Raw genomic sequence first — 21,139 nt, 5'->3', positions numbered from 1 at the left:
TTGTCTTTTCCAAGAACCTGAGTTGTCATATTATGTGCTCTCATCAGACCAGTATAAAGGGTTCCGTAGTCTGTAGGTGGTGATCGTATCAGTGGTGGAACTAAAGAGACATTGGTTCGGCTCGCTGAAGAAGACAGCAGGGAGTTAAAAGCACCCCATGTTCCTTGAGACTTTGATTTTGCTTGTGTTGCTTGTGTTTGATCTTCAACTGTATCGAGATGTGTTTCTGGAGTCTCGTTTTGTGCTTGAGGTTCGTCATCTCTTTCCCTGAGTTGTGTTTCTAACGAAGTGGTTTGTGATTGCGTTTCATCGCTATGTTCCTCGAGATCTAAACAGCCAATTATCCATGCCATATCGGTCTTCTTGCTCATATCTGTGATGGGATGAGAGCTGCTTAGCTTGCACGGAAACCTCTTCTTTATAATCTCCGGCTTCTTGCATGTGTGATACTCACATTCTACGGCATCAACCAATGTTTGAGAACTTGATGTACGGTCAATTTCGACTTTGGGCAACATTGCTGGCTTGTTGTGGTCTGTGGACTGGTAAACAGCTATTGCTGTTCCATGGAGCGTGTTCATACCGCAAGGCATGGCTTCCAGAAAGTCAATGTTATCTAAGGCATACCAAACAAATGTATCCTTAACTAGCCAAGGTGGTAGGCAAAGTCCACCTACTGAATCCATTTGCTTTCTGACAGTATTGGCGATGCCAGTCTCAATTTCCATAACTTTGGAATAACTGATGCCAATGTCAAGCTGTTCCAACTTTGATACAAGGGTCTTCGATCTTGTATTCTTGTGCACGTCTAAGGCCAAGCCCACTGAAAGAGGAGTTTCGCAGAGGTTTCTGAAGTCACTCCCTAAGTGTTTTGGTGTAAACGACACCTGTCTGTCAGATTTGTAAGCTTGAACAAAGTGCTGTGCTAAAACGGAGGCACTTTGATCTACAGATGTTCTCCTCCTTTCAGTTTGAATTGGTCTTGGTCCCTGGATGGCATGTTTGCAAAATGTGTACAACAGTGGAGGTGGTTCATAGTCTTGAAATGTCCCACGGAACTTCCAGTTGGGTGAATTGGCAATATCTCGTCTTACTATTGTGGCTGCTTTCAACAGGATCTTCAATTCTCCTGTGAGATCTTCTGTCTCTAGGGCAGTTGACAGAGCTGCTTCTTTTACTTTAGTTGGAAGAACTTGTTCAGGTTTAGTCTTGTCTGGTGGTCTGTTGAAGTGCACATCAGGGATGTTATCCAGAATCAGCTGCTTTAGGAACGGTTTGTACATTTGTTTGGAAGTTAAGGGCACTCCGTTTCCTTCTAATATGTTGATGTAAGTTGTTTGAATATCATTCATGTTCAAAGCAGTTTCTCTAGTTTTCAGTTCATTTGCTATTACTTCAAGTATCTCAAGGTCAGATATGGCTTGGCCAATTTTTTTTGCTGATCTGGGTTCCTTCGCTCTTGCAATGTCCCTCTTTGCTTTTACAAAGCAAGGTAGATGATATCTAATATCATAAGCAACTGCTGCTAGGGGATCAGTTGCTGCAATAACATTACTTAGCCTTGCCTTCAGATTTACATCATTTGTGTTTCGGCCAATTTCCATAAACTGGGATCCCATATTCTTGGTTGCAACATCATGGAGCTTGACTCTTGTGTCTTCAGCACACAGAACACATTTGATGTTGTCAGTATATTTTTCTCTTCTACCTCTCACGGACGTCGAAGGAGAATCCGCTGCAGAACAAGAAGGACGTCCTATCTTCTTCTGTCGTATGACAGCAACATCTCCCACTAATGCTGCCTTTTTGAATCGTGTCTTTGCCTTATCAATGTTACCTTTGTGTGTAACATTTGCATAGCATCTCTTGTGATAGGAAACACCCTCATTTATCAGTTGTTCTGCAGAAAAGTCCTGAACACGGGCATTCATTTCAGCATAGTCTGTGTCTCCATATCCATATCGCAGTTGAGCAGAGTCAATGACATTCTGAATGGAATCTAATGCAGGTTTTGCTACATAGCTTTTGTAGTCAGCTTGCTGAACACCAGTCTGGCAAATAAAACACAGCTTGAAATCCACGGATTTTGGCCTCTTGTCGGGGGGAAGAGCTTCCATCACGGGTATCAACCTCACCTATAGGTTCAAATTAAGGAGAGTGAGGTATACATCATGATAGTTGTAGTGACACCATTTTAAAAAGATATCACTATTTGATGTATTAACAGCTTTTGATATTTGTTTCAGTAACACTATCAATGTAGAATCAAACTCGTCATAATAAGTATCCAATGTTGCTGCATATAACTGTAACTACACTTAACAATCCACCACTAACCTGGCAATAAATCCACGTTGTGTTTTGTGCTTGTCGTCAGGGCTTCTACCCGTGGCTTCTTATCAACTTTGATACGAGATGCTTGTTCAAACTTCGGAGAAGGGGAGGAACAGGGTTTAGGGCGTTCTAACCTACAAGTATAACAGCAAATGTGTATGTAGGACAACTAGTGTTTAATGCACTACAGATATAATACAATATGACAGGAATCAGTACATACCGTGGATGTATAAAAAGGATCATTGAAGGACCATTGCCCGCCTTTACAGTCAATGCAAATTGTTTTCTGCTATTCAGTTTCTCTTGTTTTGTTGCTTACGTTTCTGGTTCATTTTCCAATACTACTCACTAACCTGGCTACTATCAAAACGCTTGTTCAGATACGGTATATCTTGAGTGGGTAAGGACTCCTACCATGGTACAGCTAACAACTTTTTTGCTTGCTCATCTGTCCTGAACTTCAAAATCTGGGGATGGACATGGTTGACAGCATAGTAACCTAAAATAGAAACAGTGCTTTGTACATTAATGTCAAGATTATAATCAATATTGTAATACTGGTAGAGGATGTAGACGTTTTCACTCACTCAAATAATAAGATCGGCCTGTGTTTCTAATGGCAGCCATTTTAAAATTCAAGATGGCTGCCATCCACCGTTTTCAACGAATCAGTAACATATTTCCCCAACGGCTAAGCATTGCTTGTGCGGGTATTACCACCAAATGGACCTTTTCCATCATTCACAATTTGTGTTATCAAGAACATTAAGTTTTTGTACTGTGGTTATTTAAGAAGTGGCGGCCATCTTGGATTTTTCCACCATTTTGAATTTGACTGCCATATTGAAATTAATTGTTTTTGAACTCCTTAGTATTGAAATTATGGGTATTATCATTAATTTGGACCTCATACTGTGTTCAGAATACCAGTTTTAATGGAATTTATATATTTTGGCGGCCATCTTGGATTTGACACCCTTAATCCGTTTTAAAAAATTAACAACCTATTTTTTCGAACATGTGACACCCCAAAGACAAGGAAACAAGTGGAATTTTGCTTTTAACAAAAAAAAACAACACTACAGCCATTTTAAAGACATAGCAGCCTACACTATCGGCCCTGATTGGTGGGCACAGGCCCTCTGACTCCGCCCTTGATGACGACGGGCGGGCACGCCCTTCTTCCCCGACCCGAGCACATGTTCAATGGTGGTTTTGGAGGGGATGTAATTGGCAATCGAGGCTTGGCAATGATTGTAGTGAAATCGTATTCGTACTGAACCCGGGGGTGATGCTCGCTGCTCGTTGTCACCGCTGTCACCGCTAGGGGCGTGACTATAAGACCCGCTGCTGCGACGGTGCTCCGAGACTTCTCCCTTGTGACATGTTACATCGGTAGCCTCGCTAACGGTACGCCTGTATAGAATATCTAGCTTGCTTGCATTGAATGATATGACTGGACCCATGAGATGTCGCATCATATACTTATTGTGTATTTCTACTTTACAGGAATAATGTGATGATCTAAATGCAATTAAACCAACCATTGGACTAAAGTTGTGTGGACCTGATTGGTTTTCCACAACACTTAATTGCATTTAAGATCCATGGCTGGCAACAAGACGCTTACGGTGTCCATCTTCAGCGCCGATCCGCAAGCCGCGGATGGAGGCTTGCAGCTGAAGCACTGGCTCCGACAACTGCAGAATCTTTTTGATGAGCCTGAGACTGCACCGACGGCTGCCGCGAAGCTAGCCACTCTCCACGCAAAAATCGACTACCAGGTGTACAACGCTATCGCTCAATGCGCGACGTACGACCTCTCCATCGCCGAGCTTAAACGGCTTTACATAAAGGAGAAAAGCCCGGTGTACGCACGCTATTTGTTGCAAACACGACGTCAGCAACCCAACGAAGCAATGGACCACTATGCCCAGGAGCTCCGGCAGCTTTTGCTGGACAGCGTCAGGGAGCCACGGACTCCCGCGCAGGCTCAGGATGATCGTCTTTTAGATGCCTTCATTGCTGGGGTCTCCTCCCAGGAACTAAGGCTCAAACTCTTGGAGAAGACCGACCTGACCTTCGCTACGGCACTCGAGCAAGCGACAGTTTACACCGAAGCGCGGATGCAATCGCACACCTACGACCGCACGCGCCTTTTGGCGGGCACCACACTACACGCCCGGCCGGAGAGTGCCACCGCCGAGGACGCGGATCCGCTCGCTGAACTCCGGGATGCTCCGGAGGATGACCCAGCCCTAACGGCTGCCGTTATGACCAGCAGACCCAAGGCCTTGCGCGGGGCCGCATGCTTTTTCTGTGGAGGGCCTCGTCATGCCCGAGTCGTGTGTCCGGCACGTGACGCTATATGCCATTTGTGCTCGCTAAAGGGACATTACGCAAAAGTGTGCAGGAAAACGGCACGCGGCTCGCGGCACATTGACTCGCGCAGCCGCGGTCGCGCGGGCGCAGCGACCTTGAATGGGCTAATAGCGGAGCCCGCAAGCCAAGCCCGACACCCGGCGCCTTACCCGACTTCGAAGGGGAGGGCCCCTCTCTGCGGCCCCCTGGCCGCTCAGACGTCCTTGGCGGGTGTCACCGGACAGCCACCACCGTCTCCTTCTCCATCGGGCGCAAAGGCCGTGTCCTTGGCCAAACTCCGGGCCACGCAAGGGGCTTTGAAACCTCGCCAAGCCCCTCGTACTCCTCGAGTCGTCCACGAACCAACAGCGGCCCACGCCTCGACAAAGGAGTTAAGGGAGCTTTCAAATACTACGGAGGCCTTTTGTCAAAGCGGCCAAAAATGTCAAAAGGCGATTTCGAATACTACGGAAGCCTTTTGTCAAAGCGGCCATAAATGTAAAAAGGCAATTTTGGATACTACGGAAGCCTTTTTCTGCCAAAAGTGTCAAAAGGCGATGTCAAATACTACGGAGGCCTTTTCTCGTCAGAATTGTCAGATTTTGAATCGCGAAACACCGGAATGCTGGGGAAAGCCCTCAGATGACGATAATGGATTCCCCATGGTCAACGCAGACTCCGGCCACGACCGCAAAACTGCTGCTGGTGTAGGATCCACCCGCGAGGCTGGTCGGACCCATTCGGGGGGCTCAGTCCCGCTCCCAGCAGCCTCGTCTGGCCTGGCTCAAGCCCTTATTCCCCTTATGGTTGAAGGCCATTGTGTTCGGGCCTTGGTGGATACAGGTTCTACGGATAGTTTTATCGACCAGCGACTTGTGCTCAGGCATGGATGGCGGATCTGGCGGTCTACGAGACGGATCTTCATGGCTTCCCAGGGGCTTCGGCTCAGCACGAAGGGGGAATGCCGATTAAAACTCGTGCTAAAGGGACGGGTTTTCCCTGATGTACACCTTATGGTTTTACCCGCATTATGTGCTGATATTCTGTTAGGACACGATTTTCTTAAGCTGCATGGACGTCTGGTAATGGAGTTTGGTGGGCCTGACACTCTTGTGGGGGCGGACGACGCGCTAGCGGTGTGCGCCTTAGCGCAAATGGACGTCCAGCCGCTTTCGCTGTTCCCCAATCTAACCTCCGACTGCACCCCTGTCGCGGTAAAATCACGACGCTACTCTCGCGCTGACATGCAATTCATTGCGGACGAAACGGCTCAGCTCTTGAAAGACGGCATCATAGAGCCTAGTAGGTCGCCGTGGCGCGCCCAGGTCTTGGTGGTGCGCAGCGAGGCCCATCGCAGACGCATGGTAATCGACTATTCCCAAACGATTAACCGTTTTACACAGCTGGATGCCTACCCCCTTCCGGGGATGGACGCGCTAGTGCAACAGGTGTCCCAGTATTCGGTCTATAGCACTCTCGATCTCCGTAGTGCGTACCACCAGATCCCTATCTCTAGGGCGGATCGTATCTATACCGCTTTCGAGTCGGGGCAGCGGTTGTACCAATTTACGCGATTGCCTTTTGGGGTAACGAACGGGGTCGCTTGTTTCCAGAGAGCCATGGATGACCTCGTTGCGCGGGAGCACTTAACCGATGTTTTCGTCTACCTCGATAATCTTACGATTTGTGGATATGACCAAGGGCACCATGATGCTAATCTGAAGCGCTTCCTTGAGGTCGCGCAGCGGTATCACTTAACTATGAACGAGGATAAGTGCCGTTACTCCCTACGCACGATAGATCTTCTGGGGTACACCGTGACCCATGGCTCTGTCGCTCCGGATAAGGAGCGTCTGCGACCTTTGCTCGACATGGCCCCTCCCTGCGATCGGGCGTCTCTGAAGCGCGCCCTTGGGCTGTTCGCCCATTACTCCAAATGGGTGCAAAGTTTCTCCGCGAAACTTCGCCCCCTTGTGGCCTGCGACACCTTTCCCCTGAGTTCGGCCGCATTGACGGCCTTTGAAGGCCTTAAGACCGACATCGCCCGAGCCGCCGTGGCGACCATCGACGAGAGCGGCTCGTTCGTCCTCGAAAGTGACGCCTCGGATCAGGCCATCGCGGCGACCCTCTCCCAAGGGGGACGTCCCGTGGCTTTCTTTTCACGGACTCTTACCACCGCTGAGCGTAGGCACTCGTCCGTTGAAAAGGAAGCGTATGCGATCGTCGAGTCTATTCGGCGATGGCGCCCGTACCTACTCGGGCGGAGCTTCCAAATCATCACGGACCAGCAAAGCGTTGCGTTCATGTACGACACCTTACACGCCCAGCGCATTAAGAACGAGAAAATCACTCGCTGGCGTATCGAACTCGCCGACTTCTGTTACACCATCAAATATCGCCCGGGGAAGGATAACCAGGCCGCCGATGCCTTATCACGACCGGCTACATGTGCTGGTATCACCTCTTTGGAGGGCCTACGGGTGCTGCATGCCACTGCGGGCCATCCCGGCGTAACGCGTTTCACTCATTTCGTGCGGAGTGGGAATCTCCCTTACTCGATTGACGATATCCGCCATATCTGTCGCGACTGCGCTATCTGCGCGGAAATCAAACCGCGTTTCTATAACCCTCCCATGGGGACTCTGGTGAAGGCTACACGCCCGTGGGAACGCTTGGCGATGGATTTCAAGGGCCCATTGCCGGTGTCGAGCGGCTCTCGCTATCTGCTCACTATCGTTGATGAGTACTCGCGATTCCCCTTTGCTTATACGTGCGCGGACATGACTGCTGCCACGGTGATGCGATGCTTACAGAACTTGTTCTCAATGTTCGGTTACCCGGCCTATGTCCATACCGACCGGGGTGCGGTCTTCTTGTCTCAGGAGGTGCGCGGCTATCTGCTCCAAAATAACATTGCGTCTAGTTACACCACGCCGTACAGACCTCAGGCTAATGGGCAGATCGAACGCTTCAACGGGATTATCTGGAGGGCCGTCATGCTCCACCTCCGGACCCTCAGCCGGGGCCTCGATAAATGGGCTTGGTCGCTACCTGCGGCGTTGAACTCGATCAGGGCTCTCCTGAGTACGGCAACCAACCAAACTCCCCACGAGCGACTTTTCCACCACCCCCAGGAGCTCGGGGTGTATACGGTCTTTGCCCAGTTGGCTCGCTGGGCCCGGGCCGGCCTACCTTAAACGGGCGGTTCGCGCGAGCAAGTACGACCCCCTAGTGGACAAAGTGCAGATTCTCCAGGCTAATCCTGAGCATGCTCGTGTGATGACGTCTGATGGCCGTGAGACTACTGTCTCTGTTCGTCACCTTGCCCCTTGCGGGGTCGACGACCTAAGTAGGGAATCGGACGAACCGATCGAACCCATCTATGAGACTATGGCCTCTCCCGACGCTCCCATCGCCGACAGTCCACCGACCCTCCCCTCTTCGGGACTACCCGGGCCCGACGACTTGGAGTTACCCCCTTCGTCACCCGACCCTGTTGGCGCCTCTGACGCCGGGGACACAGGGATACGTGATGCCGTACCCGGGGAATTTCGGACGCGTGCTGGCAGAGAAATTCGCCGCCCGGCCCGATACGGTTGGGTCGACTGATACTCCGCACCCTAGTCGTGCTGACGCTCCCTCGCTTTTAGCCACGCGGCCGTATAATTCTGACAGGGGGAGAATGTAGTGAAATCGTATTCGTACTGAACCCGGGGGTGATGCTCGCTGCTCGTTGTCACCGCTGTCACCGCTAGGGGCGTGACTATAAGACCCGCTGCTGCGACGGTGCTCCGAGACTTCTCCCTTGTGACATGTTACATCGGTAGCCTCGCTAACGGTACGCCTGTATAGAATATCTAGCTTGCTTGCATTGAATGATATGACTGGACCCATGAGATGTCGCATCATATACTTATTGTGTATTTCTACTTTACAGGAATAATGCGATGATCTAAATGCAATTAAACCAACCATTGGACTAAAGTTGTGTGGACCTGATTGGTTTTCCACAACAATGATGAAAGGGGAAAGTGAAAGGAATCTACTCTATTTCACTTGGTGCAATGGAGTGTCATCTTAATGGAAGACAAGGCCTTACCCTAATACACATAATAAAGATATAACTATTGAACAGGGGTATTCTATGATTGGCTAACGTGTATGCTTTATGGACTAATTATGGGGCGCCCTTTGACCTTTACACTACGGAGGTATTTACAAGGAATCATTACATTTTACAGAGGGTGATATTTACAACAATTTACTATACAATACAACACAATAAAAAAACACAATCCTCATATCTGCAACACTGCACCCTCCTCCTCTTAGGCACGTCCCGGGCCTATAACTTTACTTAGTGTGACACGAAGGTGTAGTTCCCTCTACTTTTAACCTGACCCTGAGTGCGACAGTTTTTAAAACATAAATAAATATGTCCCGCTGCTCCATTGCACCCTACCTAACAGACTCACGCCCACAGCTAACCGAATTGCGTAATGGTCTTCAAACTATACATTGACGGTGGGGAGCATTATTTACAATGACATTACTTTATTTACAAAACTAAACCCAGGACCTGTGATTGTTCTTTCTGGGGGGGAGACAGTCTGCTCTGCATCGACGCACCATGAAAGCACCCAAAACGCACCAACACACCCTCAAGCACCAATCGGTGCACAGTCATCATAGTTCATGAATAAAATAAATCAACAACCCCTAACCCTGCAGGTGGTCTCTTGCTCTTCGACTCCCTCTGCTGGCTATTTGCTTTCTTCCAGATGTTGTCATTTTCTTTGCTGGCGGCCTATTTGCAATAAAACTTGCCCAAAACGTGTCCATTTTAATTTTATTTATGGCCCACAGGGGGCCGACTATGTGTGGTTCACCTGTGGGGCATCGGTGCCCTGTGACCAAGGTCCGCCAGCAAGATTTCAGGCCTTCATGGCCGGTTCCAGCAGAGGGGCCATGCCCCAACCCATGGGGTACATAAGTGGTGCTCGGCCACAGACATGTGGTCCATAATGTGGTGCATCGATGCAGACAGCTGGTTCTGGGAGTCCCGGGCGCACAATGGCGGACTCACGCACGCTCCCCTCGGCGCCCAGTGGCGCACAGGTCCTCATGTGGGAGACAAAGGGGGGAAAGACAGATGAGCGAGGGGTAAGGTCACAAGGGTACACATCAATCAAGGCAATGCAAAGCGAAGTGCGTACGGAGAGCGAAGTGAGAAAGCTCGTCCCTACCGTACGTCACCCCCCCCGTCACCTACAATACCCTTGCCCTTACCCCATATGTACAAAATCTACACCTTTACAAATTCGTCGCTACCGTCACGTCTTCCCCATATTTCCCCCACACCAAATTCGTCTCCACAATCCCTCTATCCAAAATTTGCCATCACCCAATTCATCATCAATCCTCATAAGGAGGAAGAGATGGAACAACAGCACAATGTCACACCCACGTCATGATGCGTCTCACAATCCAAAACATTTGCATCATAAAAATAATAAAACATGGCATGGTGTGGAGTTTACGTCATCCCAGGTGAGTGGATGTAGATGGTGCAAGGAGATTTTCATCCTAACTATTCTCTAATTGACTTTAACACACTTTACACTACCCGGGGTCTTTCCCTGCCAATCCATTGGCCGTCTTACACTATGGGTTCTAAAAACCAATTCCCATTGACCAAACTGTGGTGCTTCTCAATTTGGGGTCTCACTCCCCCGATTCAACTCCCTGTGCCCTTGCACAATTTCAGGACTGGGGCGTGTAGCTCTCCCAGCAGGTCTACCCACCTGCACACCTCCACCACTGCAGTTGCCACCCGAGCTTACCTAGCTCCTCACCCTAACCTATCTAATTGGGGAAGGCCCCTCCTGGCTCTGTCACCCCTCGGTGCCCTCTGGCACTGGGCTACACGGGTCCGTCCTCCGGATCCTCGGGCTCCATCCACAACAACTCTACCGGCTCCCAGAGCCCACCTGCGGCCTCACCTGGCCGACATCCTCACAGTGGTGGAGTGCCCAAACCAACGACACACACTAACAGGCTACACGCCCAGCCATTTCCACAACACTAATGCACCCATCCAAATACCATTCTTTCACCCGCACCACAGATGCCAATATCCAACCCCAATTTACCTATACCCTCTACCTAACACTTAAACGACCCTCCCCGGGTATTTGTGATGGGGGTCCACTCTTCCCCCATTCACACCTCTGCACCATCCACTCCACTCCACAGTTTCCATCATACTCACTCCACGACCATCCATTCCAATACTCCATATATTCCACACTCCAGGTATTCCACACAACCATTCTCCATTCACCTGTCGTTGCACACCTGTGCAATCACACCTGGTGCCACCTGCACCCTCCTTCCTGGACCATTTGGTCAACACAACACACATCACCATCACTCCCTCATACACTGCTCCATACACCTGTTCAGTTGCACACCTGTGCAATCACACTACAACTCACACACTTTTCACAATACACTTCTGAATGCACCTCCAACACTCACACGGCATCATCTAATCTACCTGTTGCCCTGCTAACTTAGTGCTCCCCGTCTTCCCTTTAAACTAAGCACATACCACGTCATTATCATCCACTCTAATCTACCTGCGTCCCCACTACAGGTATCATTGTCACTAACTAACCTTACCGTTACCTAATGTCATCTTCTCTAGATCCCTATCATTATATCCTAACCCTCCCGGGCTAGTTTTCACTGCCATACCCCATAACTAGTGCTCCTTTGCCCCCGCTGTGAGGGATGACAGAGTTGCCATCCCACCACATCGGGCATCTCTCCCACTACCAATTTTGCTCGTCCAAATTCCAGCCAATCAAAAATTTGCCAATCACTCTACCAATCATCTGCCAATCACTCTGCTAATCCTTTGCCAATCATCAAATTTTGTTTCTCTAATTTCGGGGCCAAAACACTATCCTCATCATCAGTCTACTCACTCGAGCCTCTCGGTGCGCCAATTCACTTCTAAAGCTCGGCTTCGCAAAGCCGAGCAATGAATGCGGGTTGTTTGGTGCCGGCGGCTGGATGCGTCCGGCATTCGGTGCAGGGAAGGACGCTTACCTGGGCCGAGATCCCACGCACCACCTCGGCATGGAGCCGTCCAATGGCCCGATCTCGACCTGCCGGAACGCCTCAACAAAAAGGGGTCGCCATGACGACCCTTCCTGTCGGGCTGCCCGCTCCGCCTAGTGGAGCACGGACGCGGCCGTTCAAAGCGAGGCCCAGCGTGGATCGCGTACGGCGGTTCTTTCGAAACCGCCGTAGTTCGGATCCCCGCTGGTCCTCGCGGCACGCGAAACCCGGCACGCACCTAGGGCCCGATTCGGCTAAACGTTGTTCTAACCGCTAACCCAGTTACCGTTGATGCTTCACCTGCATGCTCACACGCATACGCTACCCCTTTCACCCTCACCGAGCTCGGTGCTCCAACGCCGCCCGTACATCCCGCGTACTTCGCTATTGCACTCGTTCTTTCGCTCACCGACTTGGTCACACACCTGACCACCTCACACCTTTGCACACACGCGTTGTTCGCACACCTCACCAACACACCTCTTCGCGCCCCCTCCTCGGTCACCTCCTCGGTGACAACCACAGGTGTGCTTTCACTTGCACACCCAACCACGTGCCTCACTACCAATTCCAGTGTGCATTCCCACACACGCTCTACCATTCCAGGTGTGCATCCTTCCATTCCAGGTGTACATCCTCTCTCACCTGCCACAACCAACTCACGCTCCGTGTCACTCTCACTACTCTCACCACCACTCTTGACAGCGCACTCACCCTTACTCTCGACAGCGCACTCTTTCCTCATGCACCTGTCCGTTACACACCTTTCTCGCGCACACTCTTGCGCACACTCTCCCGTAACACTCACCACAGGTGTGCATTCTCCCTTACTCTTGACAGCGCACTCTTCCCTCATGCACCCGTCCGTTACACACCTTTCTCGCGCATCCTCTTGCGCACACTCTCCCGTTACTTCCTCCGTAACACTCACCACTGGTGTGCACTCTCTCGTTACATCCTCTGTAACACTCACCACAGGTGTGCACTCTCTCGTTACATCCTCTGTAACACTCACCACACCGCGCTTCCATGTGCCCCCTCGCACACGTGCTATGACAAACTCACTCTCGACAGCACACTCACTCCTCGGCGCGCACTTTTTCCTCACACACCCCAGAGTCGGACATTCTCGCACACCTCCTCCTTCGCACACCGTACCTGTCGCACACTTCACCAACGGCCTCTCACGAACACCCGGATCCAAATCAACCCCCAAGCCGACTGAAGCTCCCCTCACACCATATACATTTCCGCGTATATCGTCACTCGCCTCGGTACCTCGTCGTCGCACCTCCTCTGCCACCTGCAAACTCTTTATTTGGTTAGTGAGCACATATCATGATTTGAACACAGACCTTGCACATATTCCATCACCTCCTCCTTTATTTCCCTCTTAGTTTCCCTCCGTCTCTTCTTAATTTCACTCACCCCCTCTTCCACCTCCTCTAATTTTTCCTTTACCTCCTTCATCTCCCGGTGCGCCCCCTCTATCTCTTCCTCTAACGCCACTTTAACCGTTTCTATGTGCGTCCTCACCTCTCGGTCCTTCGTCTCCATTACTTCTGTCACCTCTTCCAACTTCTTTGTCAACCCCTCATGTACCATCTGACATTCCTTCTGTGTCGCTATTAATTCATTTTTTATGTCTTTTTGTGTCGCTTTTAACCCCCCGATTATTGCAGTGTTCTTTTCCACTTGGTCTACGAGTTCCTTTTGTCCCACTGTCAGCTGTTCTACTCCCCTCGTCAGACCCTCTATTCCCCCTTGTAACCTCGCCGTATTATTCCTCACCTCTTTCTCCACACGCTTTTCACCTCGCTTTACCTCCTCGCGTATCCCCGAGACCTCCTCACTTACACCTCGTCGTATCTCCTCCTTCATCTCCTCTATCTCCTTTGTAGATGCCGCCCTCATCTGTCCCAATTCATCCCTCTGAGCATCCAGTTTGGTTTCTACCCCGATTTTCACCTCCTCTATCTGCTCTCCCATTTGTTTAATTTCTCGGGCGGATTGCTCCCCTATTTCCCGCAATTTGTTTTCCATCTTGTTTTCTAACCCCTCTAACCCATTTTTCACCCCCTCTATCTGATTCTCCTGGGCAGCCATTCTATTTTCCACCCCCGTTAACCCATGTTTCACCCGTTCTATCCCATTATCTAACCCCTCAAATTTCTTGTCTAACTCCTCAAATTTCTTGTCTAACGCCTCAAATTTCTTGTCTAACCCCTTAAAATTATTGTCTAACCCCTCAAATTTCTTGTCTAGCCCCCCAAATTTACTCAAATTTAGCTTCTAGCCCCCCGATTTGATTTCCTAGTCGCTCCCCCATTCTGTTTTCCAAACCTTCAATTTGGTTCCCATACTCATCTGCACAGCTGCTTGCAGCCGTGCAATGAGGGCCTGCATGTCAATCCCTCCCACTTGTGCAGCGGGCGCGGCCGCCGTAGCCATGTGCGAGGCGCCATTTTGCGCGCCCGCAACCTCGTACGCGAGGGCACCATCTTGCGCGCCTGAAACCTCCTCAACCACCTCCTCATTGCCCTCCTCCATTTCTTCCCTCTGATCCTGGGTTACCCCTAACCCCTCCTCTAGTTCCCCCACCGGCATCCGATCGCCTTGACTATCCATGGCGCGATTTCAAAATTCGGGTTTTTCTTGAAAACAAACCAAATTTGGGCCGCTCCAAATTTTGACCAAATTTTTTTTTTAGATGTTTTAAAAATTTGGTTCGGGCCTCGTATCTCAACTCCCAGACACCAATTGTTACGGACCGCGGATAAGGATGTTGGTTTGCCGAGCGGATGGCACCGCGGCCGTACAGTTACCCCGACTAACCCGATTCCTGAACGTTGGCCGGATCGCGCCACAGATATTCAATAGGGAAAAGACTAAGGTGACACGGATGTGAAGAAGAAGAAGACAAAAAGGTTGGAAATACGAATATAATTTATTTACTATTTACAGGCTCAAAGTAACCAAGGAAGAAGGAAAGATAAGAAAATAATATACAGAAGATATTAGAGACACAGTGCAACGCTAGCTTATACGAGCTTAATTAAATACCCCGGGACAAAACAAACAGAACAAACTCACGTACACAAAAGGATGGAAAGGCAGGAGGTGGATGGCTGGAGGGAGAGGAAGGTCCAAGGGGTCCTGCAGCACGATCGGCGCGTTTAGCAGCCGCCGTTCCTTCGCGGCCCTGCTCAAAACTGCCGTTCAGGCCCCAAGCTGCTGCTGTTGCTGCTGTTGCTGCCGCTGCTGCTGCGGCTGCTGCGGCTGTGTCGACATCGCGTGCTCCTTTCCAGGACTCGTCTGACTCGTCTGGTCCAACTTTGGCGAGCAAGGTGACGAATAGCAGGCTTTGTGCTTCCCTGGGTGATCTATCTCTTTGGATGTTCTTTCTGGATCTCCTCATGCAGTACCTTGCGCGCGCGCTTTTATAACGCCTCCGGCGATCAAGCCGCCGGCCTCTTGGACACGCCCATCGGTCAGCTCGCCTCGGCCCTGATTAGTGGGCACAGGCCCTCTGACTCCGCCCTTGATGACGACGGGCGGGCACGCCCTTCTTCCCCGACGGCGCTCCCCTTGCCAAGGGGGGTTAACCCCTTGTCCTTTATACTGGCCGTCGCCGACCCTGAGGGTATGACGTCACGCCCGGTCAGCGCTGGGTAGGGTATTAGGCCTATCCGTCCTATGACCTAAGTACCGGCGTCTTCCGGGACGCAAGGAAACACCCCCGCCTGTGCCGCAGTGTAATTTGATTGGTTGCGCCGAGCGAAGCGAACTGCGGCGCGAGCCGTTTAACAATCACTAACCCGATCCTGAGAGTTGGCCGAAATCGCACCACAGGAACTCAATGTGGAAATCGATATATATATATATATATATATATATATATATATATATATATATATATATATATATATATATATATCTCTCTCAAAAAGTTGTGGATGGTTTTTTAATTTTTGTATGCAAGATCGAGGCTCGTGAAAGAGCTAACATTAATCACACAAAAAGTCAACCGACACATAAAACACAAAATAAGGGGAGCGGAACACAAGATGGGGAGAGAGGTGGAAGGACACAAACACAACATTTGAGAGCAAGGACATCGAGAGAAATGTAGGAGGGGGAGGGCTTGCGGGGAGGCGGGAGATGTACAAAACATATCAACACTGCAAGGGCTTCCAGGAAAAGTTGGAATTTCAAAAAAAGTGTATCTTGGGTGAATTAGTGGGGGTAGAAAATATCAAGGTTTTTAATGGGGGAAGATAAGAGATGGTGGTGACCAGCTGTTTTAAAGACCTGGAGGGAGGAGTGGGATTGAAGGGAGTGGGGGAGTTTGTTCCAGAGGTGGGAGAAAAGGGGAATGAAAGAGTGAAGGTGAGCAGAGCCTAGATTTTGGCAATTTTAACCATAAGAGGGTTGCTGGCAGATCTTGTGCGACCTGTGGGAATATTAGGGGGACAGAGCACAGAGAGCTGGGGGAGCAAGGCCGGAGAGGAGTCGGTAAAAGACAGAAAGACCACCAACCTGCCTGCGGTGAGTGAAAGGCCCTCGGAGTTAGCTTCATCGCAGGAGATTCCAATGAATCTGAAAGCTTTGGTTTCAACAGCGTGAAGCCGAGCTAGGTGTGAGGCAGGAGCACCGGCCCAGAGGGGGGAACAGTATTCCATTGAGCTGCGGGTGAAAGCCTTGTTTGTGGTGAGGAGCTCATGTGTGCCAAGGAAGGACTTCGCACGACGGATGATGCCCAGTCGGCGACTGGCTTTGGAGGCCAGCTTGGAAATGTGGTTATCCCAAGAAAGATCATGGCAGATAGTGAGACCCAAAAGCTTGAGCGACAGAACTTCTTGGAGAGGATTGTTGAGAAAGTAGATGGGAGGGTTTGCCAGTCTGTCTTTTCGGAGAGACTTAGTAAGAGTGTGGGATTTGTCAGGATTGAAAGACATGTTCCACTTGTTTGACCAGTCTGATTTTGTCCAGGTCTGCAGAGAGTGAGGAGGCTGCAGACTGTCGATCTGAGGGATGAGGAATGGAGTGGCAGATAGTGGAGTCATCAGCAAAGAGATAGAGGATTTTTCCAGAGAGTTGGAAAGATCATTGATGAAGACCAGAAATAGCACAGGGCACAGAACACTACCTTGGGGTACTCCAGCCAGAACAGGAAGGGGAGATGAGAGAAATCCATTCAGGGCCACACGTTGCCTACGACCAGAGAGGAAGTCCGCAATCCATGAGTGGAGATTTCCATGGATACCATAGGAGGAGAGTTTGGTGAGCAGAGCTGGGTGCCAGACCGTATCGAAGGCACGTGATATGTCAAGGGAGACAGCTCTGATTTCCTGTTTGGCATTGAGGACCTCCATCCATTGTTGAGACAGCAGAAGCTGCATGTCCAGAGTAGAATGGCCTGGTCTGAATCCAAATTGATGATCAGAGATCAAGCCATTGGAGAAGAGGAAGGATTTGAGATCCGAAGCAATGATGGATTCCATGACTTTCCTGATAATTTGGAGCAGGCTGATTGGTTTGTAGTTGCAACGATCTGTTTTTGCACCTTTTTGTGTGAAGGGGTGATGTTTGCTGATTTCCAAGATGCTGGCAGATGATGTTGAGCAAAAGAGAGGGTGAAGAGAACAGAGAGAGGGTGAGATAGAGCGGCAGAGCAGGATTTTAGGACCCGTGGGCTGATGCCGTCTGGTCCAGTTGCAGAATCAGAGCCGAGGTTTGACAAAAACTTCTCCACCTTGTCAGTAGAGAAGGACACAGTGTCCAGGAGTAGTTGGGTTCGACTGGGAAAGGTGGGAACACAGAGAGATGAGTTTGGGACACATACATCTCAGTCGCCCGCGACCTCTCCAGCGCGGGCGTCGAAGCAGTTAATTTCCGGTGCGACCAGGCCGAATATCGGCCCGGCCGTGGCCGAAGCCGTTGATTCCGCCGTAGCACGCTAACGCGTAGGCTCGTGCGTCCCTGGTCCGCCGGGGCTCCGCGGGTGTCCTACCGTGCCTGACGCCGCTATTCTCTCAATGTTCGGGTATTTTGAGGCAAACACAGAGTTGAGGCATTCGGCTTTGTCACGTGCGGTGTCAACTGTGTAGCCATTTGAGGTAAGGGAGGGGAATGAGGGAGAACAAACACCAGAAACGGATTTGACCAGACGCCACCAGGATTTGGAGGAAGGAGACGGGTTTGAGAGTTCAATCTTGAGTGTGGGGAGATAGTGCTTCCTGGCACTCTTGAGGGTAGACACACACATGTTCCGAGCTTGGTGGAAGGAACTGAGATTGCCTTCAGTTGGATTTGCCTTGCAAGAGGCAAAGGCAAGTTGTTTCAGGGCAACTGCCTCACCACAAGATTCAGTGTACCATGGACGGGAGGAAGGGTAAGACAACTGAAGACGAGATGGGATAAATCTGTGCATGAGAGAGAGCAGTTTGCTTTGGAAGAATTCCCAGGAAGAATTGATGTCAGAGGCAGTAGAGATGAGAGACCAGTCCAGATGATTGATGGCTGCTTGCAGACTGTGTCAGTCAGCCTGAGTGAAATGCCAGACTCGTCAGCGCTGAGGAGGCTCTCTGAGAATGGCCAGAGAGATGTCCACTCTAACAAGCGCATGATCAGAAGAACCGATTGGAGCAGAAGGAGAGCAGCAGACATTTGCAGGGAAGTTTGTCATAACATAAGTCAAGAAGAGAAGATACTCCGTTGACTGAGATACGGGTCGGGAAATTGACAGATTGTGTCAGTCCCAATGAGTCGCAGAAGTCCTTTGCTGAGGTGCCATGGCTGGTGAGAGGAACCCACACCCAGCCAGCTGGCATGATGACAGTTGAAGTTGCCACATATGAGGAAGAGAGAGTTTGGATGAGTTGATAGAAGTTGGTACATGTTGTCAGACAGCGAAATGTAAATGGAGTTATCACTGTTTGGAGGACGGCACAGACCACTTGGTACAGAACACACAGGACGGTACAGACTTATTGCAAAACTTGGTGGATGAGTAATGAGTCGGGTAGGTGACAAGAACAAGTTGATTAGATTTTGATTCAGGTCCTAATCGAGATCCGACCCGTTTGTTGGGATACAAAACGTAAAGTGTGCAGACTGGCAGAGGTGTGCTTTCTACCAAGTGCTGTTCTAGTTTTTCATCTAACCTTTCATTGAGATCAAAGGTAACAGTGGGTTCAATCTAACATTATAAAAAACCACCTTTAGAGGCCATTTTTCCCCGCAAAGTGGGGGTTGGCCATTTTCGGGAACCGTGGTTGTTGTTGTTTTTTGGTCCCCTTTTTGAAGCAATGTTTTACGGCCGGATGCCATTCCTGACGCCAACCCTTTTTGCCACCTTTAACGACAAACAGGGAATTACCAGTGAACTGGTACTCAATTAGCCGACCTCGGAAGGATGACAGGCTGAGTCAACCCCCCTGGCGTTAATTCAGCGATCGACCGGGATTCGAACCCAGGATCCTAGGATCCTAAGCCGGCACCCTAGCCGCTAGCCCAACACCACCACCAATCTAACATTGATAGAGGCATATATATATATTGACTCATTCCCATCAAATTATATTTTGTAGTTTGACAAATTTCGCTTTTCTCTCTCATTTTTCCTGTTCCACAAACCATTAATAGATGGCTCCCGACCCAAGACCCCACCAAAGACAGTCACACAACCCAGCCAAGCTGTGGTGAGTGACACTACCCTGAATGAGCCTTAATTGTTAACCACGACTTCTGCACCCAGCCCTGGGGTTTGTTTGATGGATTTCTAAGGATTGCTACCATGTTTGCCCGAATGCGTGATCAGACTGGCAGACCCACTGGTGAGGAAAGTCAGATGTCCATGAGCCCCAGTGGAATTGAATTTGCAAGTGATGCCTTTCCAGAGCCATCGGTGAGCCAAGAAGACCTCATTCATGGCATGGAACAGCTTGGAATGGACAAGACTTCTGAAAATGGTGAACAAAGCTAAATTAGTTATTTTGGGGAAAAAAAAATCATTTTGAAACTGCCTTTAATTATTTAATTATGTTGCACTGTTTTTTTGATAGTCCCCACTGGTTGTCTGGCATGGCACAGGCAAATGGAATGTGTTTACTTTTTAGAGGGTCTTCCAGAGTGGGAGAGAGAGTTGGCACGAGAACTAAGCGAGTTTGAGGTTGTGGAAGAAGGCGAGAAAGGGTCGGAGGCTTGGGAGCAGGAGATTGAACAGATCCTTCAAGAGGACAGTTGAACATGGTCCAGCAGCAAGTGGTTGTTAAAACTGTCGTGTCTCTTTACATTTACATTGCAGTTTAAAGCTAAGCTGCTACAAATGGAGGTGAGACAAATGCTACACCTTTTAGGTACACTTGCGCATTTGTCTTTATCTTCATCAACATTTAGAAGTCTCTTGAGAGTGCACTACTCATCCCTATTCCAACCAAAATTACACAGTTCTTCCTGCATTCTCGACGGTTGCAACCCTGTAATAATTTTGTCATTCTAATTGCTCATGTGATTGCCAATATCATGTTTAATTACCGCTGTATTCTCGTAATTTGATCGATTTCTCTTTGATTACTCTCCATTTCCTGATACATCTCCCATGATGCTTGTAATTTAAATTTTCGAATGCTGAATAAATATTGTTGCTGTTTTTATTTTTATTTCTTTGTCTCCCAAAGTAAAGTTTGTAAATGTCTTTGCAATCCTATTTTGATTATTTTTCAACGCTTTTCCGACGAAGTTGTTATATTTTCGGGTTGTCCGTCCGTCTGGCTGTCCATCCGTCCGTGATAGGTTTTTATTACTGTGATAGCTTGAGAACGGCTGAAGGGATTCAAATCAAAATTAGATCAAGTATGTACTTCAGATTTAGATCAAGTTCAGATCCTGGGGGGACAGGGCCTTCTCCATCGCTGCTCCCACCCTCTGGAACTCACTACCTCACACCATCAGAGACTCCTCCTCACTCACCACATTCAAAACATCACTAAAGACCCACCTGTTCAACACTGCATTCAACATTCAACCCACAGCATTTAACCCCTGACTATCTCTTCTCCTTCTCCCTCCTTTTGCTTTAAATATTTCCCTATTGATTCTTGTCTTTTTGCAATTGTTGTTTTCATGTATTGTTATGCATTATGTTTGCCACTCTGTCAAAGCGCCTTTGGGCTTCTGGAAAAGCGCTATACAAAATAAATGAATTATTATTATTATTATTATTATTACTTTACATCATAATGTAAAGATTCACTGTTTAGATTTTAGGGGTCAAGAGGTCAGAGGTCATGTTGGGGGGAAAATCCTGTTG

The 21,139-nt window shown here is 49.4% G+C and overlaps 1 protein-coding gene across 2 annotated transcripts in view; it reads left to right on the top strand.

The window, feature by feature from the left end:
- Positions 1-20,479, top strand: part of SYAP1 (synapse associated protein 1) — a 142,571-nt gene extending 122,092 nt beyond the window's left edge. The window contains exons 7-9 of one of the 2 annotated variants that reach the window (XM_068116619.2): positions 19,474-19,529; positions 19,649-19,799; positions 19,947-20,479. In XM_068116619.2, coding sequence (XP_067972720.2) covers positions 19,474-19,529; positions 19,649-19,799; positions 19,947-20,074 — 335 coding nt within the window. In that variant the 3' untranslated portion in view covers positions 20,075-20,479. Of the gene's footprint in view, positions 1-19,473; positions 19,530-19,648; positions 19,800-19,920 lie in introns of both variants that reach the window. The other variant, XM_068116620.2, reaches the window with a different exon arrangement.
- The last annotated feature ends 660 nt before the right edge of the window (positions 20,480-21,139 follow it).

Source organism: Myxine glutinosa, chromosome 5 (genome assembly GCF_964187855.1).
Source record: "Myxine glutinosa chromosome 5, kmMyxGlut1.1, whole genome shotgun sequence".
In the NCBI taxonomy this organism is placed as follows: domain Eukaryota; kingdom Metazoa; phylum Chordata; class Myxini; order Myxiniformes; family Myxinidae; genus Myxine; species Myxine glutinosa.
The sequence above is the reverse complement of the archived record's forward strand: the minus strand, read 5'-3'. Positions and strand labels throughout refer to the sequence as shown.